The sequence below is a fragment of the Callithrix jacchus genome, chromosome 9 (genome assembly GCF_049354715.1).
Source record: "Callithrix jacchus isolate 240 chromosome 9, calJac240_pri, whole genome shotgun sequence".
Classification (NCBI taxonomy): domain Eukaryota; kingdom Metazoa; phylum Chordata; class Mammalia; order Primates; family Cebidae; genus Callithrix; species Callithrix jacchus.
In genome coordinates, this window is record NC_133510.1 from 41789028 (window position 1) to 41814488 (window position 25461).

At 37.7% G+C, this 25461-nt stretch overlaps 1 protein-coding gene and 1 long non-coding RNA gene across 3 annotated transcripts in view; one reads left to right on the forward strand and one right to left on the reverse strand.

Annotated features, from left to right (window-relative positions):
- OVCH1 (ovochymase 1) overlaps positions 1 to 25461 on the forward strand; it is a 70325-nt gene that overhangs the window by 41909 nt on the left and 2955 nt on the right. The window contains 7 exon segments of the mRNA XM_078339012.1: positions 80 to 152; positions 591 to 786; positions 3215 to 3369; positions 9999 to 10155; positions 10461 to 10550; positions 14422 to 14646; positions 20165 to 20290. Coding sequence (XP_078195138.1) covers positions 80 to 152; positions 591 to 786; positions 3215 to 3369; positions 9999 to 10155; positions 10461 to 10550; positions 14422 to 14646; positions 20165 to 20290 — 1022 coding nt within the window.
- Positions 1 to 25461, reverse strand: part of LOC144577885 (uncharacterized) — a 78609-nt gene that overhangs the window by 1299 nt on the left and 51849 nt on the right. The window contains exons 1-5 of one of the 2 annotated variants that reach the window (XR_013522722.1): positions 19719 to 19839; positions 17905 to 18028; positions 13207 to 13329; positions 8424 to 8504; positions 3352 to 3490 (exon numbers count right to left, since the gene is read on the reverse strand). This is a non-coding gene — a long non-coding RNA (uncharacterized LOC144577885). Of the gene's footprint in view, positions 1 to 3288; positions 3491 to 8423; positions 8505 to 13206; positions 13330 to 17904; positions 18029 to 19718; positions 19840 to 25461 lie in introns of those variants that run through there. The other variant, XR_013522721.1, reaches the window with a different exon arrangement.

Sequence of the window (25461 nt, forward strand, 5' to 3'; positions counted from 1 at the left end):
GTAGTCCTTTATAGCAGTGTGAGAACAATCTAATACAAATGGGTTTCATGTCAAACTTTTGCTGTTCTTCTGTCTCCAGGAAGAATAATCCATTCTCCTGGACTATTATTGCTGGGGACCATGACAGAACCCTGAAAGAATCAACTGAGCAGGTAAAAAGAATATTTTTACAGGTCATTCTACCTGTACTCTAAATGTTCTCACATGCCAAGCAATACCTTTATCTAAAATATGTAATTAGTTAATCTCCCAGGACCCTTTTACACTTATAATTTATACCCACATTTAAAGATGCAATTTGAGATTACACTTTCACTTGGGAATTACACGAAGTAGGTCAGAATTGCAAATTTAGGCGCATGGACACAGGTTTCCAAAGCTTTGTTTCTCCAGTGCCACCATTATCCAGAAGGTTGTTCAAAGCCTTCTGCAAATCGTAAATCAGGATTGCTTTTTTATAATACAAAGTCTTCTTTGTTGCTGATGTATGTAAGTGCAGAGATTTAGGATTATTTTGTACTATCAACAAGGAAGCAGCTGGGTTCTTTGACTTTCTTATCTTGGAATTTGCTTGCTTGCCACTGATACAGGTGAGAAGGGCCAAACACATAATAGTGCATGAGGACTTCAACACACTAAGTTACGACTCTGACATTGCCCTAGTACAGCTAAGCTCTCCTCTGGTGTACAATTCGGCAGTGAGGCCAGTATGTCTCCCACACAGCACGGAGCCTCTGTTTTCCTCCGAGATCTGTGCTGTCACCGGATGGGGAAGTATCAGCAGAGGTAAGCATTTTTTGTCACACAAACATTAATGCCAGTTATTTTTGAAACTAGGTCATATAAATGATATTAAGCAGCATCCGCTTCTTCCCCTCTTCTTTCTAGAAGACAGAGACCATGTTTTATTTAGCTATAATAAATAAGCAAACAAATTGAGAATGAGCTGTTTAAAACTTTTCCTTCAGGGTAACTTAGATTATAAGTAGGCCAGATTAGCAGTCGACAAACCTTTACTGTAATGGGCCAGATAATAATCCTTTTAGGCTTTGCAGGTCATCTGGACTCTGTCACAACTATTCAAGTCTACTGTTACAGCATAAAGCAGCCATTGGCAATATGTAACAGAATGGGTTCCATTAGAACTTTACACATTAAATTTAAATTTCATTGTCATGAAATATCACTCTTTGGATTTTTAAAATGTATAAACCATTCTTATTTCATGGATTGTGCCTGTGTTTGGGGGTGGCACAGAATTTATCCACTGGCTGTCCTGTGCTCACCCCTGGCTATGGTATAGAATTCTTAAAGTCTTAGTAAAACACTGAAAGAAATGAATGGTTGACATTTGTCTTTTGCTTCTTATATAATATAAGATTATTTTCTTTATATATTTCCTTTCTATATGTATTTGGAATCTTTGAGTTTGAATGGGGAGGGAATTTATACGGTGTTGATATTCACAGCTTACTGTGCTATGTGAAGCCAAATTGCACTTTCATAAAAACCTTCACACCTAACACAGGAGGAGCTTCTATCATCCCCATTTTACAAATGAAAAGGTTGCAACCCAAAGATTTAAGTAACTTGCTAAGATCCCATAACTAACAAATATCAAAGCGAGGATTTACGATCAGCATGACTCAGCTTATAAGCATTCTTAATGGCTTCTCATATTTACAATCAAATCTGAACTCCTTAGCCTAGCTTGGAAAGCTCTGCATGATTGGGCCTCTCCACTTACCTCTACCACATAATTTCCCTCTTTTGTTCTTCCGGTTAACCTTCAGATACCGTAGCTTTTCTTCTTTCTCCTTAACACCAAGCTTGCTTTGCTTTCTGAAGTTCCCCATTTTGTGTCCTTCTACTTGGAACATGCTTATTACAATCTTGTCACAGCTGCCTGCTCATTATTGCATTTTGAACCAAAAATCACTTCCTTTCTTGGCCCATACTGCTGCAGGAGGATGGGCCTCCCATTGCATTCTGCACTCCCTGGTTTTATCCTCTCATTGCACGTTAATGGACTTGGCATGATTTCATGCAGTCATCTTCTACATCTCGCCCACTAGACTGACAGCCTCTTAGAGGCTGTCATTGGCCACTCTCTCCCCAGGGCTAGAAGCATACATGCCATTCAGTAAACATTTTTTGGCTTACCAGCTTCAAAGCCCTTGAATAAATGTGCCTGCTCTCTAACACCTTTGACTTTTACTAATTCCATGACTGCCAGGCAACTGAGAGGTGGTTAGTCTTATAAAAGATGCATTTATTCTTTGAAACTAGGAAAGGAAATGAATGTTAATTTTTTGGGATATGGTCAGCCACACAAAGGGAGATGGTCCCTGAGAAGAGGATTTTTAGTATATTAAGAAGAATGCGAGATTTAGATTTGAATTTAGGCTTGAGCCTAGTTCTGTCCCATAAGAGCTGTGAGATCAAATTTTCAGAGGTCTGGCTTTTTCATATGTGAGATCAGTGTGATTAACCTGATCTCACATATGAAAAATATTGTTGTATTATTGGGTTAGAATAAAATCTTCATAAATATTAAGGTACTAAATACATTTAAAGTAGTTGTTATTAATACTGACCTAAAAGGTATAGGGCTATAAAATATTAAACTTAAAAAAATTGGCCATAAATCTAAAATTATAGAATGGTCATGAAAAATACATGTTAACACAGGCCTGCATAAGGATCAACTATGAAAAGAAATTATTTCATGTTATCTTAAATTGAGATGCAATTAGGCTTCAATGACAGTAGAAGAAAAACAGGATTATGATTTTTGTTTATATTAGGAAATCATAAGCATATTCGTAAGCAAATATTTTTGTAAATATATAACCATATATTTATAATTGTGTGTCATATATAGCACCAATTCATATCTTGCTGAATTTCTCTTCCTGAATTCTTATGCAGAAATATTTGATATATTAACATTTAAATTGAAAATAAGCTAGAAAAAAGTGTTTCTGGTTTTATTCTCCTGCCAATGGCCTCTCTTTACAAAAATACCAAATCTGGAAATGAAGACATGTTACATAAAACACTTGTGTTTTTTAAATTGAGTATTCTACATCAGCTCAGGCCAAACTGAATGACTGCAGTTATGCTGGGACAGAGCTAAATCTGAACTTAAATATATTTCTAACATCCCTTGCTGCTTACTTCACCAAGTTCTCTCTGAATGTTGCTTCATTAGATGGTGGCCTAGCAAGTCGCCTACAGCAGATTCGAGTGCATGTGTTAGAAAGCAAGGTCTGTGAATACACTTACTATTCTGCACATCCAGGAGGGATCACAGAGAAGATGATCTGTGCTGGCTTTGCCACATCTGGAGAGAAAAATTTCTGTCAGGTGAGAGGATTCTGGTTTTATACAGGAAGGCAGAAAATTGCCGTCTGCTGGAGAGTGTCTATAGACTTGAGAAACCACTGCTGAAGCCACCAACTTGTCCTGTGCTTCAAATATCACATCCCTGCATGAAGACCAGAGGGGCAACAGAAAGCATAAGTGAATTAACCCAAATTTGCTGAGATGTCAGAGAGTGGCCAGAAGCAGCTGTATAGTGAAAAAGGAGAAAGGACAGTGGCTTCATAGAGGAGCTGGTGAGTAGGTAGGAAATGGCAGAGCTTCTAAGCAGGCCCGAGCAAGGGAAGATGTGTTCAGGTATAATTATGTAGGCTTTGGGAAAAGGAAAAAGAGATAAAAGTTCTAAACTTATGTGTCCTACTTATGACCTAAAAGTTTTATCAGGTTAAATTATCATTCATCTCTGTACTCTGTTAATTTTCTACCACAAATTAAAATAATCACAAAGATGTGCATTGGACAAGCTTGATAATGGCAAGTTCATAATCAGCTAAGAACAAGAATAGGAATGAACAGATGTAGAATGCCAGCTTTAATGCTCACAAAGTCAATAGAGGAACGTGTGTTTAGATATACAAACGAGCTAAGAGTTTCTAACACTCTGTGTGCCCAACTCTAATCCGTGGTTTGATTTTGGGGCTACCCACCTAAGGGAAAGTTTGAGTCCGTAGGGCAGCCAAAATCCCCCAGACTTATCACTCCCACTGGTCTGGGGTAAAAAGGAAAGAAGAACAATCTTTAGTTTCTGCAGCTCTTCAGTAGTTTTCCCCATCAATAAGTCAAGAAACATGAAGCAACAGATTTCACCTCCATGAGGGAGAAACAACGTTGCATTAATCTAAGTGGATATCCTTCCATGTGAAAATATGAGAGAGTGGATGATGTCCCCTTTAACACTGAATATAAGTTTATTGTCATTAACACCTTACTTTTATGGTGTCAAGCATTGCTTACATTCTGTTTTAATTTTGCATATCTTCATTTGCATTCCCCAGAAGGAGTCCCTGAGACAAGGATTCAGGTACAATGGTATGTTTTAGGAATTATAGATAATCACTGGTAGGAAAGAGAGGAGAGGGTACAGGAAAGGGAAGGCAGCCAATCTACAATGCATTATTAAGCCATCTGCAATAGAGAGGGCCTAAAGCTTAATCCTACAGGAAACTCAGGGCAGTGATGCCAAGTACACGTGGTCGATTTATCCATCTGAGGGGTGAGGGAGCTGGGATATTTATGTACTATCTTCCCTGGAGCCATAGTTTGAGGGCTGCTGTGGGAGCTGGCGGTTAATCCCTTAGGATTTCCCATACTTTAGGATTGCCTCATGGGTGGAGTAGAGAATGGGGAAGATTGCAGGCACAGAGCCAGCACATGGGCTGGAAGATCTGAGGAATATAGGAGGTGCACTCCTGCTATCTCCTAGAGTACATAAATGTTATCTGATAAAAATCACAAAAGTAGTCTGAATTAATATGTTAATTCTTCCCTTTAGTCTATTGTAGGATTTGAGGGATGGCTTTTCTTTCTTCAACAAGAAAATCACAACTAAGTCTGTTGTCTTTTACATATTTGACAGCAACTAACATTACAGTGTAAACTGTATGGAAAGAAAAAGAATTTGAGAGGATCTTAGAAAGGTCGATGTCACGGGTGACCTCAATATCATGATCTCAGTTGGCACTTATTTTTTCAGTTATATAAAACTGTCACTTTGGCTGCAGCATGATCGAATTTACTGCCCATACATAGGAAGAAAACTAGAAGCTTAGATTCTAATAAATATGACTAGCTTTCTATTACAAAGTACACTGAGTTACTAAAAGGGTGACTTTAGAAACTTGTTTTGGTAAAATAGTCTCTAATATTTCTATCAGGTAATTGATTTTTATTCTCTTGTGTATCCTTATAGATAATAGACCTGCTAATGTGCCTTCTCATTCAGGAAGGTAGGCATAATAATATTGGAATGCAGAGACATGCTGTTTTCAGATATGCAATGTAGTATCCTACTGTTCTTTGCTAACTGGATTTCAGATTTTTAAATTCTAGTTTCTTTTTAAAATTTTTAATATTGTGGGTATATAGTAGGTATATATATTATATGGGGGACATGAGATTTTTCATACAGCTATACAAGGAATAATAATCACATAGGGTAAATGGTGTATCTATCATTTGTATTACAGACAATCTAATACTATTTTATTTTTAAATGTACAATTAAATTATTATGGACTATAGTTACCCTGTTGTACTATCAAATACTAGATTTTTTTCATTATAGTTTTTTTTTGTTTGTTTGTTTGTTTTGAGACGGAGTTTCACTCTTGTTACCCAGGCTGGAGTGCAATGGAGCGATCTCGGCTCACCGCTACCTCCGCCTCCTGGGCTCAGGCAATTCTCCTGCCTCAGCCTCCCAAGTAGCTGGGATTACAGGCACGCGCCACCAGGCCCAGCTAATTTTTTTTTTATATCTTTAGTAGAGACGGGGTTTCACCATTGCGACCAGGATGGTCTCAATCTTTTGACCTCGTGATCCACCCGCCTCGGCCTCCCGATGTGCTGGGATTACAGGCCTGAGCCACTGCGCCCGGCCCATTATAGTTTTTTGTACACATTAATAATCCCCACTTCCTAGCCTCTGGAAACCATTTTTCTCTACTCTATCTCCATGAGCTACAATGTTTTGGTTTTTAGCTCCCACAAATAAATGAGAACATGCAAAGTTTGTCTTTCTTTGCTGGGCTTATTTCACTTCACATAATGACCTCCAGCTCCATCCATGTTGTTGGAAATGATAGGATCTCATTCTTTTGTATGGCTGAGTAGTACTCCATTGTGTACATGCACCACACTTTCTTTTATCTGTTCATCTGTTGATGGATACTTAGGCTGCTTCCAAATCTTGGCCATTGTGAATAGTGTTGCAGTAAACATGGGGGTGCAGATAACTTTTCAATATCTTGATTTCCTTTCCCTTGGGCATATACCTAGGAGTAGGATTGTTATATCAATTGTATTTATATTATTTTTTGAGGAAAGTCCACATTAATCTCTATAGTGGTTGTACTAATTGACATTCTCATCAATAGTATACATTGGTTCTCTTTTTTTCCATATCCTTGTAAGCATTTGTTATTGCCTGTCTTTTGGATAAAAGCCATTTTAACTGGGGTGAGATAATATCTCAACATAGTTTTGATTTGCATTTCTCTGATCAGTAAAGTTAGGCGCCTTTTCATATACCTGTTTGCCACTTTTATGTCTTCTTTTGAGAAATGTCTGTTCAGAGTTTTTGTCCATTAATAAAATCAGATTATTAGATTTTTCTATAAAGTTATTTGAGCTCCTTATATATTCTGGTTATTAATCTCTTGTCAGATGAGTACTTTGTAGAAAGGTTGTCTTTTGGCTTTGTTTCCTTTGCAGTGCAGAAGCTTTTTAACATATGATCCCATTTGTTCATTTTTTCTTTGGTTACCTGTGCCTGTGGGGTATTACTGAAGAAATCTTTGTCCAGTCCAATGTCCTAAAAGTTTCCTCAGTGTTTTCTTTTATTAGTTTCATAGTTTGAAGTCTTAGATTTGAGTCTTTAATCCATTTTGATTTGATTTTTGCAAATGGTGAGAAATAGGGGTCTACTTTCATTTTTCTGTATAAGGACATCCAGTTTTCCCAGAACCATTTATCGAAGCAACTGTCCTTTCCCCAATGTATTTTTTGTACCTTTGACCAAAAAAATGGGTTCACTGAAGATGTATGGATTTATTTCTGGGTTTTCTATTCTGTTCCATTGTTCTGCAAGTCTGTTTTTATGACAGTACTGTACTGTTTTGATTACTATAGCTTTGTAGTACAATTTGAAGTCAGGTAATGTGATTCTTCCAATTCTGTTATTTTTGCTCAGGACGGCTTGGCTATTCTGAGTCTTTTGCAGTCCCAAATAAATTTTATGATTATTTTTTCTATTTCTTTGAAGAATGTCATTGCTACTTTTTCTAACTTCTTTTCATCTGCAAAGTCATAGATCTCTGTCTTCACAGAATAATATACGTCCTCAGCCACACTGATTGCCTTCTAACCTCCCAACTGGCCATGTCTTGACTGTCTTAGAGTCTTAGCCAAGATATATCTTTTTCATAAAATGTTCATCCAGGTTTTTGGAAAGCTGGCTCCTTGTCATCGTTTATGTATTAGCTCAAATGTTATTGAAACTGCATACACATACATGCACATGTAAACACAAATATATACCTACCTTTATTCTCTACCTTCACTCTGAGTATTTCCTTTATAGCTACTATTACCATCTTATTTGCTTATACTCTGTCTTACTTGGTATGTCTGGCTCACAGCATAAAATAAATTTTTAATAAAGAATGTTCATTTGTTTTCTGAATATTTACCATGGGCTAGACCATATGATAAGCAAAAAGAGATAAATTAGAGGTTCCCTATATTCTGGAATGTTTGTAATTGCCTGAAAAATTATGTATTGGCTATATGTTGGTACTGAAAAAAATCAATGATTTAAATAAACAAAACACTTGCCTAGATACATCAGACAATTGTCCAACTGGAAGGGGGTCTTAAGTATAATCATTATGTAAAAAAATTAGGCCCAGAGGAAATGATAATTGTTCTACATTACAGAATTTAACAGAAGAAACCTTAAGTTGGGACAAAAGAAATACAGTAATGTGTTTTTCTCCCAACTTAAGGTTTCTTCTGTTAAATTCTTTATATAAAATAGATGTTTCAAATGTGTTCTGTCAACACAATTTATCTTATAAGAAGACAAAGGACTTAGTTTTGTCCTAAATACATTTGTGTCCATTTACTTCCTGCAAAAGACCTGATTAAAAATTGGAAAGCCTACTCTAAAAAAATGAAAATCCTATGTATTAAGGCTTGCTTTGATGTATATCGTTTATAAAATTTCACTGTAAATTAAGCAAACCTTTACTTAGCATGTATTATGCACTGGGTATTGTGGTAGGTTTCCTGGGATACAAAGTTGAATAAGATGCAATGCTTACCGTCAAATGGGCACATGTTGTAAATAGTAAGAGACATAAACAAGGGCACATATTGTGCTGCCATCGATTTTCACATTGAACCTGAAGAGACATGTAGAAGATGTTAGTGCTAATTAATAGATGAATATGTGTGATGTACATAGTTTGGTTCCCTTAATAACAATACCACTGTTTTCTTCAAAATCTTTCTGCTTATACTCTGTCCATTTAAACAATGCAAATATTGAGAGGAATATTAAAAAGAGACACTTCCATCTACGTGAACTTCTTGGTGCTTTTGGGGTAGTATTTTACATTTTGAAATAATGTTTAATCATGACCAAAGCAGCCATATCTAAGACCATAAAAATAACTGCAAGTTAAATTTCTATGTGTCTTTCCTTGAATTCAGTAGTTGTATAAGCTAACTACTAGACTTGTTTAAGGTAGTTCCATTAATAAACATTTATCAGTTTGGTGGAAAGGAAAGACCATTGAATTTTAGCAGGTGACATGGGCTCCGATTTCACAGCTGCTACTACCCATGTGTGTGAAATAGGACAGGTCACTTATTTCTCTAATTAAAATTTTTCACATCTAATATCCCAGGAAGTTAAATTAGCTCAGCCTTTAAATTTTTTGAAATTGTTTAATTTTGCAATCTGCAAGTAAGCAAAAATAAAATTATAATACTAGAATTAAAATACTTTTTTGAAGAAAGAGTTTTGCTCTGTCACCCAGGTGGTAGTGCAGTGATGGCATCTCAGCTCACCATCACAACCTCCTCCCAGGTTCAAGCGATCCTCCTGCCTCCACCTCTTGAGTAGCTGGACAGGTGCACCACCATGCCTGACTAATTTTTGTATTTTTAGTAGAGACGTGGTTTCACCATGTTGGTCAGGCTGATCTTGAACTATTGACCTCATGATCCACCCACCTCAGCCTCCCAAAGTGCTGGGATTACAAGCATGAGCCACTGCACCAAGCCATGAATATCTTTTAATAGATATAAATCAACCTCTAAGGTTTTTTTTTACCTCACCATTAACACCCTAGTTTCTCTGTATGTCATAACTCTACACTTTGATCTGAATAGATTGTTTCACGAGTGACCAGTGATAGGGAAAACATTACCTATAGAGTTTATCACCCAATGATCCTAACCCAATTTCCAAAAAAAAAGGCAGCCCATTTCTTGTGTTGAATTCATTTGAGCACTGTGCAGTTTTCTAATTAAATTTTTATTTTAAAAAGATGTAGCTTGAAATCTTAAATATTACAGTTTTACTAATTGATATTATTTAAAGACTATGTCCTTCTGATGGGGCTGGGAAGACTTAGTAATTGTTTTCTCATTATGTGAACTAGGCTTTTTCTCCACCCTGGAATCCAATTACCATTTGATTGTTCACAAATTTTGTTTCCTTTTGCAAAACAGTGAATACACAGTATGTAAAGATGCAAATTGACAAAGACCAAATCTTTAAGAAATTAAACACATTACAAACACATTATTAGTTGTTGTTCTTCTAAAAATTAAAAGCAGGAGCTTTGGATTAAAGCAGTTTTCTGGAACATGTTTTCTTGGTGTTTCAGGGAGACTCTGGTGGACCACTAGTATGTAGACATGAAAATGGTCCCTTTGTCCTCTATGGCATTGTCAGCTGGGGAGCTGGCTGTGTCCAGCCATGGAAGCCGGGTATCTTTGCCAGAGTGATGGTCTTCTTGGACTGGATCCAATCCAAAATCAATGGTAAATTGTTTTTAGATGTTATTAAAACAATACCTCTTTCGTTAGAATGGGTTTGGGAACAGTGAGTGTGGTATAAATTAACATGAAAGAGAAAACCATAGAGTAGAATTTCATTTAGTTACTAAACACACTAAAATGCAAGATTCTGCAAAGTAAGTTCTCTCATTTGTAGAGTTAGAGTAAAACCGACTTTTCCCAAAGCCGCCTTAATCCTGGATTTCTTTTGGTAGTGGCTGTTTTGATGCCAACTATATTTTGTCCTCGGGCTTTCATCTTTATTTTTAACAAGTTCTCCCCAAATACAGGTCCTGCTTCACTTCAGACAAATAAGTGCAAAACCTTAAAACAGCAATTGCCACTGCCCGCACCTTTGCCAGACAGTGCATCTTGGCCAGGTAATAAATGTTCACATTATCCCATTAATACTTTCTGACAAAAAGCATTGTCTATCTAACTTTGCTAAATTTTCTGTGGACCACTATAGCCTCTGCATTTTCCTTCTGGTTGGTAGTTTTTGCTGAAAGTGGGGGTAGTTATTATGATTTCATTTCCACCCCAAAGCTGGACCTATTGCAGATTTTTAAAAACTCTTGTGGTTGTGAACAAGTGCTTGAATATTGGAGAACTACATAGAATTATTTTAAACTCCGAGCTGTTTACTTATACCTGAACAAAAGTCCTTCTATATGCAAGTATCTTGCTAGGTAAAGACTCTGGGTATGAGATGACCAAGACTGGCATCAGCATTAGAATTTTTCTTAATTCTTCCACAGATCTCATTGTCTGTTTGATAATAGGATTTTGATTTTTAGTCAAAACTAACAGCAACTGGAGGATTAGATATCTGTAATAGACTTGCAGAAAGATGGAAGTTCTATTTTATTCATTTATTCCTTTATTTAGAGACAGAGTCTTGCTCCATCACCCAGGCTGGAGTGCTGTGGTGCAATCTCAGCTCACAGCAACTTATGTCTCCTGGGTTCAAACAATTTTCTCCTGCCTCAGCCTCCAGAATAGTTTGGATTACAGGTGCCCACCATGACGCTCACTAATTTTCTGTATTTTTAGTAGAGACAGGGTTTCACTGTGTTAGCCAGGATGGCCTCCCTCTCCTGACCTCATGATCTGCCCACCTTGGCTCCCAAAGTGCTGATATTACAGGCATGAGCCACTGCACCTGGCTGGAAGTTCTATTTTATCATCACTCTTGGTTTCCAAATGGTCAGTCTTTCCTTTGTAACCCACATTTTCCCCTTCCCCAATATACTCGACCCCAGTAAACAACTACAAAGAGTTAAAAGAAAATGTAAGATAAAAAGAATTCTAAGAGTGATAACTTTGAGTAGAAGAAAGAAGATGGGATCTAGTGCCCAAAAGGAGGGGATGGTCTTAGATAGGAGCAACATACACTTCATCTATGGTTAATGGATGGAAGGCAGGATCTGGAGGCGCCCATGCAGGTATGAGGTGCATGGGTATAGGTGAGGATTGGAGCTTGTGGAATTTCTCTTCTGATTGATTGCTTCTTCTTCTTTTTTCTTTTTTAGCAGATGAAAGGAGGGGTTGTGCAAGAAAGTTTGATTTTTAAGAGAAAAAAGGATGAAATGTTTTTCTAGAAAATGCCATAGTGAATAGAAAGATATAGTAGAATTGCTTGGGAGCATAAAGGTCCCCTGAGATGAATGATCATAAATTGAGAGAAGAGAGCAGAAAACCCCCAGTTAGCTTAGTTGTGTATCTTCCTCTGGAGACACTGAGGTGCAGAGTAGGTGGAGCATGGATTTAATCAAAGTGGAGTGTTCCCAAGTATGTGAGGGTAATAAGGGAATTCAAAGTGTATGTGAGGAAATGGTTGAAATGATGGATCATTGGAATTTAGGATAGGTAAGAAGTGAAATAAGGATGAGAGATTTGTTTGGGACAAAGGTAAGGTGGTAGAATAGGTAAATTATGGTCCCAAAAGGTGGAAGGGGTATTAAGGGAGGCTGAAAAGATGGAAGATTGTGGTTGGAGAAAATGGTTCCTGAAACTGAGATTACAGAAGGCTTCAAGTTATTGCTATTGATCAATTGTCTAAGGGCTGACCATAAAGATAAGTGGCTGAGGTCAGGTGCAAGACAAGATCATTGGAGGAAAGCTGAGGAGCTGAAAACTTCAGTGCTGGAATCATCATGTGTATAGTGATTGAAATCAGAAAGAACTATGACAAGAAAAGTGTTGGAGAAAATGACTGCTCAAACATTCCAGGAATGAGGAGTGGACCCAGGACCATTTGTCTGGCAACATGAGTCAAAGAGTAAAAGATATGCAGAGTTAGGTAAAAGTAAACCTGGACTTGGGATTGAGACAGAGAGCAGACTTGGGTTCAAGATCCTAAAAACTATTGATTTCAATGGACTGAATGAAATGAATGAATTCAGTGAGTGCCTAAATAGGTTAATCCACGTAATGCACTTAGAACAAGGAGGGTCTGATCTGAGATAAGGGTCCATAAATGGTGATGATACTGCCATCTAATGTATTTTTCAAATGATTTCAATCAGGCTGTTAGAAAATGAACATTGTGGCTGGGCGCAGTGGCTCATGCCTGTAATCCCAGCACTTTGGGAGACCAAGGCTGGCAGGTCCCGAGGTCAGGAGTCTGAGACCAGTCTGGACAATACAGTGAAACCCTGTCTGTACTAAAAATACAGAAAATTATCTGAGTGTAGTGGTGTGTGCCTGTAAGCCCAGCTACATGGGAGGCTGAGGCAGGAGAACCCCATGAACCCAGGAGATGGAGGCTGCAGTGAGCCAAGATCGCATCCTTGCACTCCAGCCTGGGTGACAGTGCGAGTCTGTCTCAAAGCAAACAAAACAAAAAAGAACATTCTTAAAATGTAAAGAAATTGTTTCTCCTTTATATACATTCAGAAATAGTTATGCATGCCAAAGAACTTTGAAAGTTTTATATACAGAAGGGTGTTGCTTTGTTTTCATTCTATGATTATTTTAGGAGACAAGTTGTTAGGACCATGCCACATTTAACACCCACCCACTCCTGCCACTTACTTTTCACACTGAGGAATTAATGAATCTTAGCTTTCTTCAGATTGTTACTCCCATTAAAAGTCTTGACTTGTTGGTAATTCATGGCTCTATGTGATTTCCGGTCAGATTTGTCACAGGGGATTCCTATAGAGAGGGAGGAAAACTAAAAAGATTAGAAAGACAGGTTGGGGCCCGATGGAAAGATCTTGCGAGCTGGACTATGTTAGTTGCTTTCAGCAGGAAAACAAGTTGATTTTTTTTTTTTTGTTTTATACACCATTCCCCGTTGGTAGGGCATAGTGAGGGAAGATTATAGGCTGAAAGATCATTTAGTTTACTATTATATCAAAACAGTAAATATCTGATTAGATTCTTGTAGCCATATAGATAAAAAAGAGGACTAACAAAGAAATGGCAGAGAACCAAACAATGGAGTAGAATGCTAAAGTTCTATAGCACTTCATTTCCCTTATTCCACTTGTCACTTCTCCTGTTAATAAAAGCATGTTTACGTACCTCCTCCTCAGTTACTGTATTAATTCCTCTAGGACAGACCATGCATAGTAATGTATGTATTCACTAATACATACATTAAAATATGAACATAGAATATTTCTTTTTAATTTCTCCGAAAGTTTTTGTCAAAGCAATAGACATAAAGGAGAAGAAAGAGTTAAGGATGAAGCCCAGATGAGGATATAAGAGAAGATGGTTGCTGAGTCAGTGGGTCAGGAAAAAACTGGCATCCAAACTGCAGCAGGTGTCCTGAAGGTCCAAAGATGGCCTTGGACTTAGCAAGCTGAAGAAGTGAGACATCTCGATATATCCAGAAAATGATCTTTTTCATGACCTCAGTTACAAGTTCAAATGAATGTAATCATTTGTCCCAGCAAGCTCAGCTAATTTAGTGAAGCTTTTAGGAACAGGTCTTCAGGTGCATCTCAAAGAAGGAAGGAAATGAAAACCTGCTGGGAACTGTGTATTTTCTAAGAAACTTTAAAAAAATTCATTAAAAATTAAATCAAAATAATTGGGATATAAATTATACCTCTATAATATTATTTCAAGAAAATAAGACACATTAAATGGAATTTTCTTAACAGAATAATTTGTAACTGACAGAAACAAAGTCTCAACTTTCTTCTTGCAAGCCTAGGTTTTTCAGTCTTGTGATAGAACTTTTTTACTTTGCCTTGTTTATGTTGGTCCCTGGTGTCTATGTGTTCTGAATTGCAGGTTGTTGCTCTGAAGCAGAGCTAGAAAAGCTCAGAGGATTTTTTCCCATTCCACAATATCCACTGAATTCCAGAGGAAGACTGGAATGTTCTTGGGTGCTCCGAGTTTCACCAAGCAGTATAGCAAAATTTACCGTTGAGTATCTGTCACTCCTGGGGTCTCCTGTGTGTCGAAACTCAGTTCTAATTATTTATGAAGAAAGACCCAGAAAGAGAAAGATGGCAGGTAAATCTTTCCTGGCATATAAACTTGGTGCTAGGAGTCTTGTTCGTGTAGGCGGCTTATGATCAGGAGTGAGTCTGACTTGGTAACAATGCCACCAAAATGTTGATCCATGTAATAGGAATGCTTTTTCCCTTGTAAGCAACCTTAACATTTTCTTTTTTTAAAAAAATATACTTTAAGTTCTGAGATACATGTGCAAAATGTGCAGGTTTGTTATATAAGTATACATGTGCCATGGTAGTTTGCTGCACCCATCAACCTGTCATCTACATTAGGTATTTCTCCTAATGCTATCCCTCCCACAGCCCCCATTTCTCATTGTTCAGCTCCCACTCATGAGTGAGAACATGAGGTGTTTCGTTTTCTGTTCCTGTGTCAGTTTGCTGAGAATGATGATTTCCAGCTTCATTCATGTCCCTGCAAAGGACATGAACTCATCCTTTTTTATGGCTTCAGAGTATTCCATGGTGTATATGTGCCACAATTTCTTTTACCAGTCTATCATTGATGGACATTTGGGTTGGTTCCAAGTCCAAGTCTTTGCTATTGTAAATAGTGCTGCAATAAATGTGTGCATGTGTCTTTATAGTAGAATGATTTATAATCCTTTGGGTATATACCCAGTCATGGGATTGCTGGGTCAAATGGTATTTCTAGTTCTAGATCCTTGAGGAATCACCACACTGTCTTTCACAATGTTGAAAGACAATTACACTCCCCCCAACAATATCCTGCTTTTCCACATCCTCATCGATGTGGTGACGTCACGCTCTCCCGGGCCGCGACCGATCCGCGGTGGGCGAGGGACGGACATTCTTGGTGAGTGGGACCGCTCTTCTCGTCCCGCCCGCGGGGGCCCCTTGCCTCTCCACATCCTCTAGTATCTGTTGTTTCCTAACTTTTTAATGATCGCCATTCTAACTGGCATGAGATGGCATCTCGTTGCAGTTTTGATTTGCGCTTCTCTAATGACCAGTGATGATGAACTTTCTTTTTCATGTTTGTTGTTCACGTAAATGTCTTCCTTTGAGAAGTGTCTGTTTATATCCTTCACTCACTTTTTGATGGGGTTGTTTTTTCTTGTAAATTTAAGTTCCTTAGCACTTTGGATATTAGCACTTTGTCTGATGGTTAGATTGCAAAAATTTTCTCTCATTCTGTAGGTTGCCTGTTCACTCTGATGATAGTTTCTTTTGCTGTGCAGAAGCTCTTTAGTTTAATTAGATCCTATCTGTCTATTTTGGCTTTTGTTGCCACTGCTTTTGTTATTTTAGTCATGAAATCTTTGCCCATGCCTATGTCCTGAATGGTATTGCCTAGGTTTTCTTCTAGGGCTTTTATGCCTCCAGCTTTGTTGTTTTAGCTTAGGATTGTCTTGGCTATCCAGGCTCTTTTTTCACAAGCATTCCTATACACCAGTAACAGACAAACAAAGAGCCAAATCATGAATGAACTCCCATTCACAATTCCTATAAAAAGAACAAAATATCTAGGAATACAACTTACAAGGGATGTGAAGGACCTCTTCAATGAGAACTGCAAATCACTGCTCAAGGAAATAAGAGAGGGCACAAACAAAGGGAAAAACATTCCTTGCTCATGGAAAGGAAGAATCAATATCATGAAAATGGCCATATTGCCCAAAGGAATTTATATATTCAGTGCTATCTCCATCAAGCTACCATTGATTTTCTTCGCAGAATTAGAAAAAAAAAAAAAACCCTTAACATTTTCAAATGCTTTGAATTTAAAAAGCAAATATACTTAATGTGGAGAGAGAGAGAGAGAGAGAGAGAGAGAGAGAGAGAGAGAGAGAGAGAGTGTGTGTGTGTGTGTGTGTGCACGTAGGGAGGGGAGAAAAGGCAAGAGGGTTCAACTTTTTCAAACATAGCAGAACCATGCCAGAATGCTGGAAGAATATATATTGTTATATGGTAAAAGAGCAAGTCAGAAGGGGAGGAAGATGAATTAAAAATAAAGCAAAAGATATTAAAGGCTTTTAAAGTGGCAGGATTGAAAGATCTGCTGAAAACATGCCAGCCCTCATTTTTCATTTCATGCACAGAGAAACCTGTTTTTGTTCAACAAAACAAACTTGCCTACTCTTGTTTGCACAGGTGTGATGAAAGCTTTTTGGCTTGCAGTAGGGAGGGAGGTGGGAAGGTGATTGAAAAAATTTGGTCAATAGGGAGATCTGGAAAGACAATAAGCTTGTGTATGTCATTGTGCGTGTGTGTGTGGTATATACTTATGCATGATTCCAAAGTGCATAGAGGCCAGGGAAACTGCTCTGAGGGTGAGATTGTTTTCTCCGAATAAACTCTGAGAGATGAAATTACTGGGTTAGAAAGCAAAAATGTGTGCTTAAAGAATCTTTATAAGTACAGTCTAATTTAGACCACAGTGACTAATTAGCCTATCTGCTTGGCACATTTTCCCCCTAGAATCAGATCACCTCCTCCATCCCCATTGATTAAAACTGCTCCAGGGCTTCTTGCACCTGGAATAAAATTCACACTCCCCAGAAGAGTCCTTCTCCCTCAGCTCACAGCTCCCAATACCTCTCATTCTCACCTTGGGGCCATTGTCTGTCTATTTCCAGCACTTCAAAGAGCTCTTTCTCATTCTCATGCCTCATGTCCTTCAATTGTTGATAGAAGGTTACCTTCTTAATGAGACCAAGCTTGACTGATGTAAGTTGCATCATACCCCTGCTTCCATACTTCTCAGTTCCCGTTACTTAGAGCAGTTACTATCTTCTAACACTGGGGTCTCCCACCTAGTACCAACTCATGGCCTGTTAGGAACTGAGACACCCACCAGGAGGTGAGCAACGGAAAAGCATTACCCACTGAACTTAGCCTCTTGTTAGATCAGTGGCAGTATTAGGTTCTCATAGGAATGTGAACTGCACATGCGAGGGATCTAGGATGTGTGCTCCTTATGAGAATCTAATGCCTGATGATCTGAGATGGAACAGTTTCATCCCAATACCATCCCTCCCACTGTTTGTAGAAAAATAGTCTCCCACAAACCCGGTTCCTGGTGCCAAAAACATTGGGATCCTGGGTTAAAAGGTTAGAATCTAACACATTATGATTTTTTTCCATGATTATGGTTTATCTGTGTCTTCTCTATTGAATGTGAGTTTCATGAGAGCTGGAACTTTTGCCTGTGTATATCAAGAAGTCCTAGTGCCTAGAGCATGCCTGACATATAGAAGATACTTCATAAATAAGTGAACGCAAGAATAGTCACCTCCTCAAACAGGGCTCTTCAGTCTAAAGTAGCATCTTCCATTCCTTTCCACAGTCATTGTCTCTTACATTGGCTTTCATTTCATCAGTAGCTTTGATCTCTCTATGAAACCATCTTCATTTACCTAAAATGAAAGCTTCATGAGAGCAGAGACCTTGCCATCTGTTCCTTTCTCTATACTTCCAAATGAGGTCCACACCTAAGAACTTGGAATATTTTCTTTTTCATACATTTATGCTGAGTTTGTTTTTTTGTATGAAGATTTGTTAAATTACTCTTCAGAAAGGCTATCTTACTGTTCACTACCATTAGCAGTGCCTAGGATCGTCTTTTACCATGCCCAAAACCTAATATGTTAATTTAAAAGGGAATTTTCCTTTAAAAATAATCATTAATGGAGATAATTTCTTTTTTGATTTTGTTTTTATTTGTCTTAAGACATTGTCTCCCTAGGTTGCCCAGGCTGGCCTTGAATTCCTGGGCTCAGAAGATTCTCCTAGCTCAGCTTCCCAAATACCTGGCATGTGCTACTGTGTACAGCTTGTTTTCTAAAAAATTGCCATTATCTTTTATTTTTAAAATTTGCATGTTCTTTTTATTGCTTTATAATACAAAGATATTTTTCCTTTATCATATTTATTCTTAATATGTTGTCATTAGGTTTATCCTTAATGCTTTCCTTTGTCATTCATTTGTTCTTAATGCTTATTCTTAGTATTGTCATTTGCCTTTGTGTTATTATGTTAATATAAAAATTTTAATTTATTTGTTTAAATCTATCCATACATGTCTTTGATCTTGGAATTTTATCTCATTGCTTTCATACTTAAAAATTGACTCTCCATTCTGAGGTCAGAATCTTTAATTAAAAAAAACTTTTTAAATCATGCTGAAATATATTTTCTCATATGATAAAGTGACTCTATACCTGCTTCCTTTAAAAAAAAAAAGTCTTTTTTTCCCCTCAATTCATATCACTACTTCTATAATATCCTATATTTGTATGTAGGGAGACCCATTTTCTGGGGAAACTTGACTTTATCATTATTGCCTATTAAAAACCATGCTTGACTTCATTGTAGATTAACTGAGGAAGTCCTATAATTTTCCAACCTAAGATTTCTTTAATTTTAGAAATAGCTTGAACCTTGTGGAATTGCTCTGTTCCTTCAGATTATAGCTAGCAGAACAGCAAGACTGTAATAGAAATATTATCCTTTACTTAAGTTGTATAGCATTCTTTACTGTAAAATGCCATTTCTCCCTGTTAAAGGTAGCAATTCATTTAAAAGTTACATTCACTTCTATTTGCTACAAATAAATATTAGGTCATTCTTCACATAGTATTTCACCACCATATACTTTAAAATGACAATAAATGCTTTTTCTTTTCTCTTTCTTGGCTCTAATCCCCTCCCTCCTTTCATCCCTACAGATATTTGTGAAATACCTACTATGGGCCAGGGACCGAGTCATCTTGGTTCTGATGATCCAATAATGAAAAAAGTAAAATTTTCTGCCCTTATCAAGTTTATATTCTAGCAGGGAAAAGATACATAATAAGTTAAATCTATGCTATCTTAGATGGAAGAACTAAGGAGAAAAGAAGTACCACAGATATAGGTGCCACATAGTTGTATGTAGTACAATCAGCAGATATCTTTCTGAGCAGGTGACATTTAAATAAATATTACAAAATGATACTGAATTATTCTTAATGTAGACGAGTTTGATCCTAAGAAATTCACAGGTTCTTTCCACACATGCTTAATCATCCTTCTGAATCATTTTAGAATTATGATTATAATTTTCACCTCTATCTTTGACTTAGGTTCTCAAAGCAATCAATAGAAGACTGATGATAGGGAAATGATAAATTTTCAGGTAGATATTTTTTCCATCATAAATCTTCATGGTGAGATATTTTTAATAAGTAGGTTACTTTTCTAGGAGAAAAAGGGCACAACGGTCATTTTAAAGATAAAATAATTTACTACCTACTGTCCTTCAGGAAGTGCTATAGCATAGTAGATTATGATGAATATCAGATACATGAACCCGAGGTGAAGATCCTAGCTTCCCACCCTGCTAGTTTGTAACTTTGAGTGAGTCACTTGTATTCTGGAGTCCTGTTTCCTCATTTTACAGAATAGAGTCAATTCCTAACCTGTGGGTTAAATTAAGTGCTCTGCCTAAAATATAGAAACTGCTCTAAAATTTGCATTCTTATTTTTTACTAGAGTTTACTTTTTTAACCTAGGTGGATTATGTGGGAGAAGACATTACCCAATGACTTTCATGAGTCCTGGACCACTGGTGAGGGTGACATTCCATTCTCTTGTACAAGGTGCACTTGGCATAAGCTGTATTGTCTTCAAAGTCCTAGGTATTTGGTTACTTTATAAACTTATAAAGGTTAAAAAAAATACTACTGTATTTAGGACTATCTTAAATGCATACAGCATTTTGAAGGAAATTATGTTTCTGTGGGGAAATAAGTATATGTTTGAAAGCAAAATCTATTTAAGTCACCTAATATTTGATCAGGGTCAAAAGGGAAACTGTTCAATGGATAACTTGATTGAATTGTATATGATTTCTGAAAATGGCCAAGATAACGTTGGTTGCAAGATAACTTTTGACTGTGGTTGCGATTTTATACCACAAGGAATGTTTTTTGCAGCAGTAATTCTTGTGGCTCAGAAGATTTTGGGTTCTGAATCTAAACTGGCTGATTAGAATTTTCTTTGTAGTGATATCATAAGAGATTAGGATAAGTTTTGAAAACCGCACAAATATTATAGATTATAGCACTATAAGTATAAATGATGTAATTCAGAGGTGTCAGATTGAACTCTGGAACATGTAATTAGTTAAGATTTATTTTTTATTCTTGATGTAGAAAACTGAAAGCTAGTTTTTCCCCTTGACACCTAAAAGCATTGCTGATAATATATTTTTCTAGACCTGTGTATACTGTACATTTGGAAAAAGTTAAATGAGTAATAAAATATTTGTATCATATGAAAATTTTCTCTTTGAAGAATATATTAAGAATGCTGCCTTCAAATGGAATTAGGCAGTTAACAGGTATTCTCTATAGTTGTTCCCTATAATCTTTCATAGAACCAAGACTATGTCAGAGATCATTCTGGGAGATGTGCTTGTTTCCTACATCTTTTGAATATTTAAGAGGGAGAGATTTTTCAGTGAAACGAACCACCTCCCAATAATTACTTGCTTTCCTAGAACAATGAGGGAATAGAGCTGCTTATTTGATCTGAAAAGGCTACAGGAAGCCTGTTTAAAAACTGGTTTTAGGGGGGGATGATCCAAGATGGCCGAAAGGAACAGCTCCAGAGTGCAGTTTCCAGCAAGAACAATGCAGAGGGTGACTGCCTACCACATTTCCAAACAAATTTTCACTGCCCACAGACCAGGAGATTCCCAAGCCAAAATGCACCACGTTTTCAGCATAGCAGTTTCAGCTGGTGCCAGTTTGGTGCACAGCAACTCACACAAATCTGGGCAGCCATTGCAACTGGTGCCTCAAATACCTGGGAGACAGAGCCTCCCATTCAACTGAAAGGGAGGGAGCAGAGACAGGGAGCCAGGCAATCTGGCTCAGCAGGTACCACCCCCACAAAACAAGCAATCTGAAATGCTCTGGCTTAAGAGTTGGACCCAGGATGGTCCAACTCAGTATGGGGAAAGGCAACCACCAATACCGAGGCAGTCTGCTACTACCGAGGCAGTTCACACAGTAGCTGGGCAGAGCCTGTAGCAGCTCAGCAACACCTCTGCTGGCAGACTAACTAGACTACTCCATGTGGGGCAGGGCATTTATGAAAAAAGGCAGCAGCATGAGAGGAACTTATAAATAAAGCTGACCTTCCTAGGACAGAGCACCTGGAAAAAGAGGCAGTTATGAGTTCCACTGCAGCACACTTAAAAGCATCTGCACAGCATCTCTGCACACAACAATGTAGCTCCCAGCACAGCACTTCAGTGCCTATAAGAAACTGTCTCCTCAAGCAGCTCCCTGACCCCCCATATACCCAAAGGGACACCTCATACAGGAGAGCTCAGGCTGACATCTGGCAGGCACCCTTCTGGGACAAAGATAATAGAAGAAGAAACTAGCAGCAACTCTTACTGTTCTGCAGCTCCCATGGGTGATCCCCAGGCAAGCAGGGTCTGGAGTGGACCTCCAGCAGTCCTGCAGCACAGGGGCCTATTAGAAGGAAAACTAAGAAACAGAAAGAAATAACTTCATTGTCAACAAAAATGATGTCCACTCAGAGACTGCATCTAAAAGTCACCAACTACCAAGACCACAGGTAGATAAAGCCACTAAGATGGGAAGAAACTAGTGCAAAAAGAAGAAAACACCAAAAGCCAGAAGGCCTCTCCTCCTCCAAGGGATCACAACTCCTCGCCAGCTAGGGATCAAAGATGTATGGAGAATGAATCTGATGAATTGACAGAAATAGGCTTCAGAAGGTGGGTAATAACAAACTTCTCAGAGCTAAAAGAACATGTGCTAACCCAAGGCAAAGAAACTAAGAACCTAGACAAAAGGTTAGATGAGATGCTAACTAGAATAAACAGCTTAGAGAAGAATACAAATAACTTGATGGAGCTGAAAAACATGGCAGAAGAACTTCGAGATGCATACACAAGTTTCAATAGCCAAATCGACCAAGCAAAAGAAAGGATATCAGAGATTGAAGATCAACTCAAATAAAACAAGAAGGCAAGAATAGAGAAAAAAGAGTGAAAAGAAAGGAATATGGGATTATGTGAAAAGACCTAATCTACATTTGATAGGTGTACCTAAATATAATGGAGAGAATGAATCCAAGCTGGAAAACACTCTTCAGGATATTATCCAGGAGAACTTCCCCAACCTAGCAAGCCACACCACCATTCAAGTCCAGGAAATACAGAGACCACCACAAAGATATTCCTCAAGAAGAGCAACCACAAGGCACATAATCATCAGATTCACCAGCGTTGACATGAAGGAAAAAATGCTAAGGGCAGCCAGAGAAAATGGTCAGGTTACCCACAAAGGGAAGCCCATCAGACAGACTCACAGTTGATCTCACAGCAGAAACCCTACAAGCCAGAAAAGAGTGGGGACCAATATTCAACATTACAGAAAAGGACTTTCAACCTAGAATTTCATATCCAGCCAAATAAGCAATATAAGCAAAAGAGAAAGAAAATCCTTTATGGACAAGCAATTACTGAGAGATTTTGTCACCACCAGGCCTGACTAACAAGAGCTCCTGAAAGAAGCACTAACCAAGGAAAGAAACAACTAGTACCAGCCACTACAAAAACGTACCAAATGGTAAAGACCATCGACACAATGAAAAAAAATGGCTCAACTAACAGGCAAAACATCCAGCTAGCATCAAAAGGGTGGGATCAAAATTACACATAACAATACTAACCTTAAATGTAAATGGGCTAAATGCCTCAATCAAAGACACAGACTGGCAAATTAGATAAAAAGTCAAGACCCATCACTGTGCTGTATCCAGGAACTCCATCTCATGTGCAAGGACACACATAGACTCAAAATAAAGAGATGGAAGAAGATTTATCAACCAAATGGAAAGAAAAAATAAAGAAAGCCAGGGTTGCAATTCTAGTCTCTGATAAAATGGACCTTAAACCAACAAAGATCAAAAGAGACAAAGAATGGCATTACATAATGGTAAAAGGATCAATGCATCAAGAAGAGCTAATGATCCTAAATATATACACACCCAATACAGGAGCACCCAGGTACATAAAGCAAGTTCTTAATTACCTATAAAGAGACTTAGACTCCCAAACAATAATAGTGGGAGACTTTAACACTCTGCTGTCAATATTAGACAGAACAATGAGACAGAAAATTAACACAGATATCCAGGACTTGAACTCAGATCTGAACCAAGTGGACCTAATAGACATCAACAAAAATCTTCACCCCAAATTCACAGAATATACATTCTTCTCAGCACCGCCATCACACCTGCTCTAAAACTGACCACGTAATTGGAAGTAAATCACTCCTCAGCAAATGCAAAAGAATGGAAATCATAACAAACAGGGCAATCAAATTAGAATTCAGAATTAAGAAACTAACTCAGAACCACACAGCTTTATAAAAACTGAACAACTGGCTCCTGAATGTCCACTGGATAAACAATGAAATGAAGGCAGAAAGAAAGATGTTCTCTGCAAACAATGAGAATGAAGACAAAATGTACCAGCATCACTGGGACACATTTAAAGCAGTGTCTAGAGGGAAATTTATAGCAATAAATGCCCACATGAGAAGCAAGGAAATGACACTGTTGTCAAAATTGAAAGAGCTAGAGGAGCAAGATCAAAAAAACTCAAAAGCTAGCATAAGACAAGAAATAACTAAGAGCAGAACTGAAGGAGATAGAGACACAAAAAAACTCTTCAAAACAATCAATAAATCCAGGAGCCGGTTTTTTGAAACAATCAACAAAATAGACCCCTAGCCAGAATAATAAAAAAGAAAAGGGAGAAGAATCAAATAGATGCAAATAAAAAGCAATAAAGGGGATATTACCACTGATTTTACAGAAATACAAACTACAATCAGAGATTACTACAAACAACTCTTTTCACATAAACCAGTAAACCTGGAAGAAATGGATAAATTCCTGGACACTTGCACCCTCCCAAGCCTAAACCAGGAAGAAATTGAAACCTTGAATAGACCAATAACAAAGGCTGAAGTTGGGGCAGCAATTAACAGCCTACCAACCAAAAAAAGTCTATGTCCAGACAGGTTCACAGCTGAATTCTACCAGACATACAAAGAGGAGCTGGTACCATTCCATCTGAAACTATTCCAAACAATCCAAAAACAGGGAATCCTTCCCAAATCATTTTATGAGGCCAGCATCATCCTGGTACCAAAACCCAGCAGAGACTCAACAAAAAAAGAAAACTTCAGGCCAATATCTATGATGAACATAGACACAAAAATCTTCAATAAAATACTGGCAAACCAATTGCAACAGCACATCAAAAAGCTTATCCATCATGATCAACTAGGCTGTATCCTGGGGATGCAAGGCTGGTTCAACTTATGCAAGTCTGTAAACATAATCTACCTCATAAACAGAACCAAAGACAAAAACCACATGATTATCTCAATAGATGCAGAGAAGGCCTTTGACAAAATTCAACAGCTTTTTATGCTAAAAACTCTCAATGAACTATGTATCTCAAAACAATAAAAGCTATTTATGACAAATCTATAGCCAACATCAAACTGAATGGGCAAAAACTGGAAGCATTCCCTTTGAAATCTGGCAGTAGACAAGGATGACCTCTATCATCACTCCTATTCAATATAGTATTGGAAGTTCTAGCCAGAGCAATTTGGCAAGAAAACAAAATAAAGAGTATTCAGTTAGGAAAGGAGGAAGTCAAATTGTCTCTATTTGCAGATGACATGATTGTATATTTAGAAGACCCTATCATCTCAGCCCAATATCTCCTCAAACTGATAAGCAA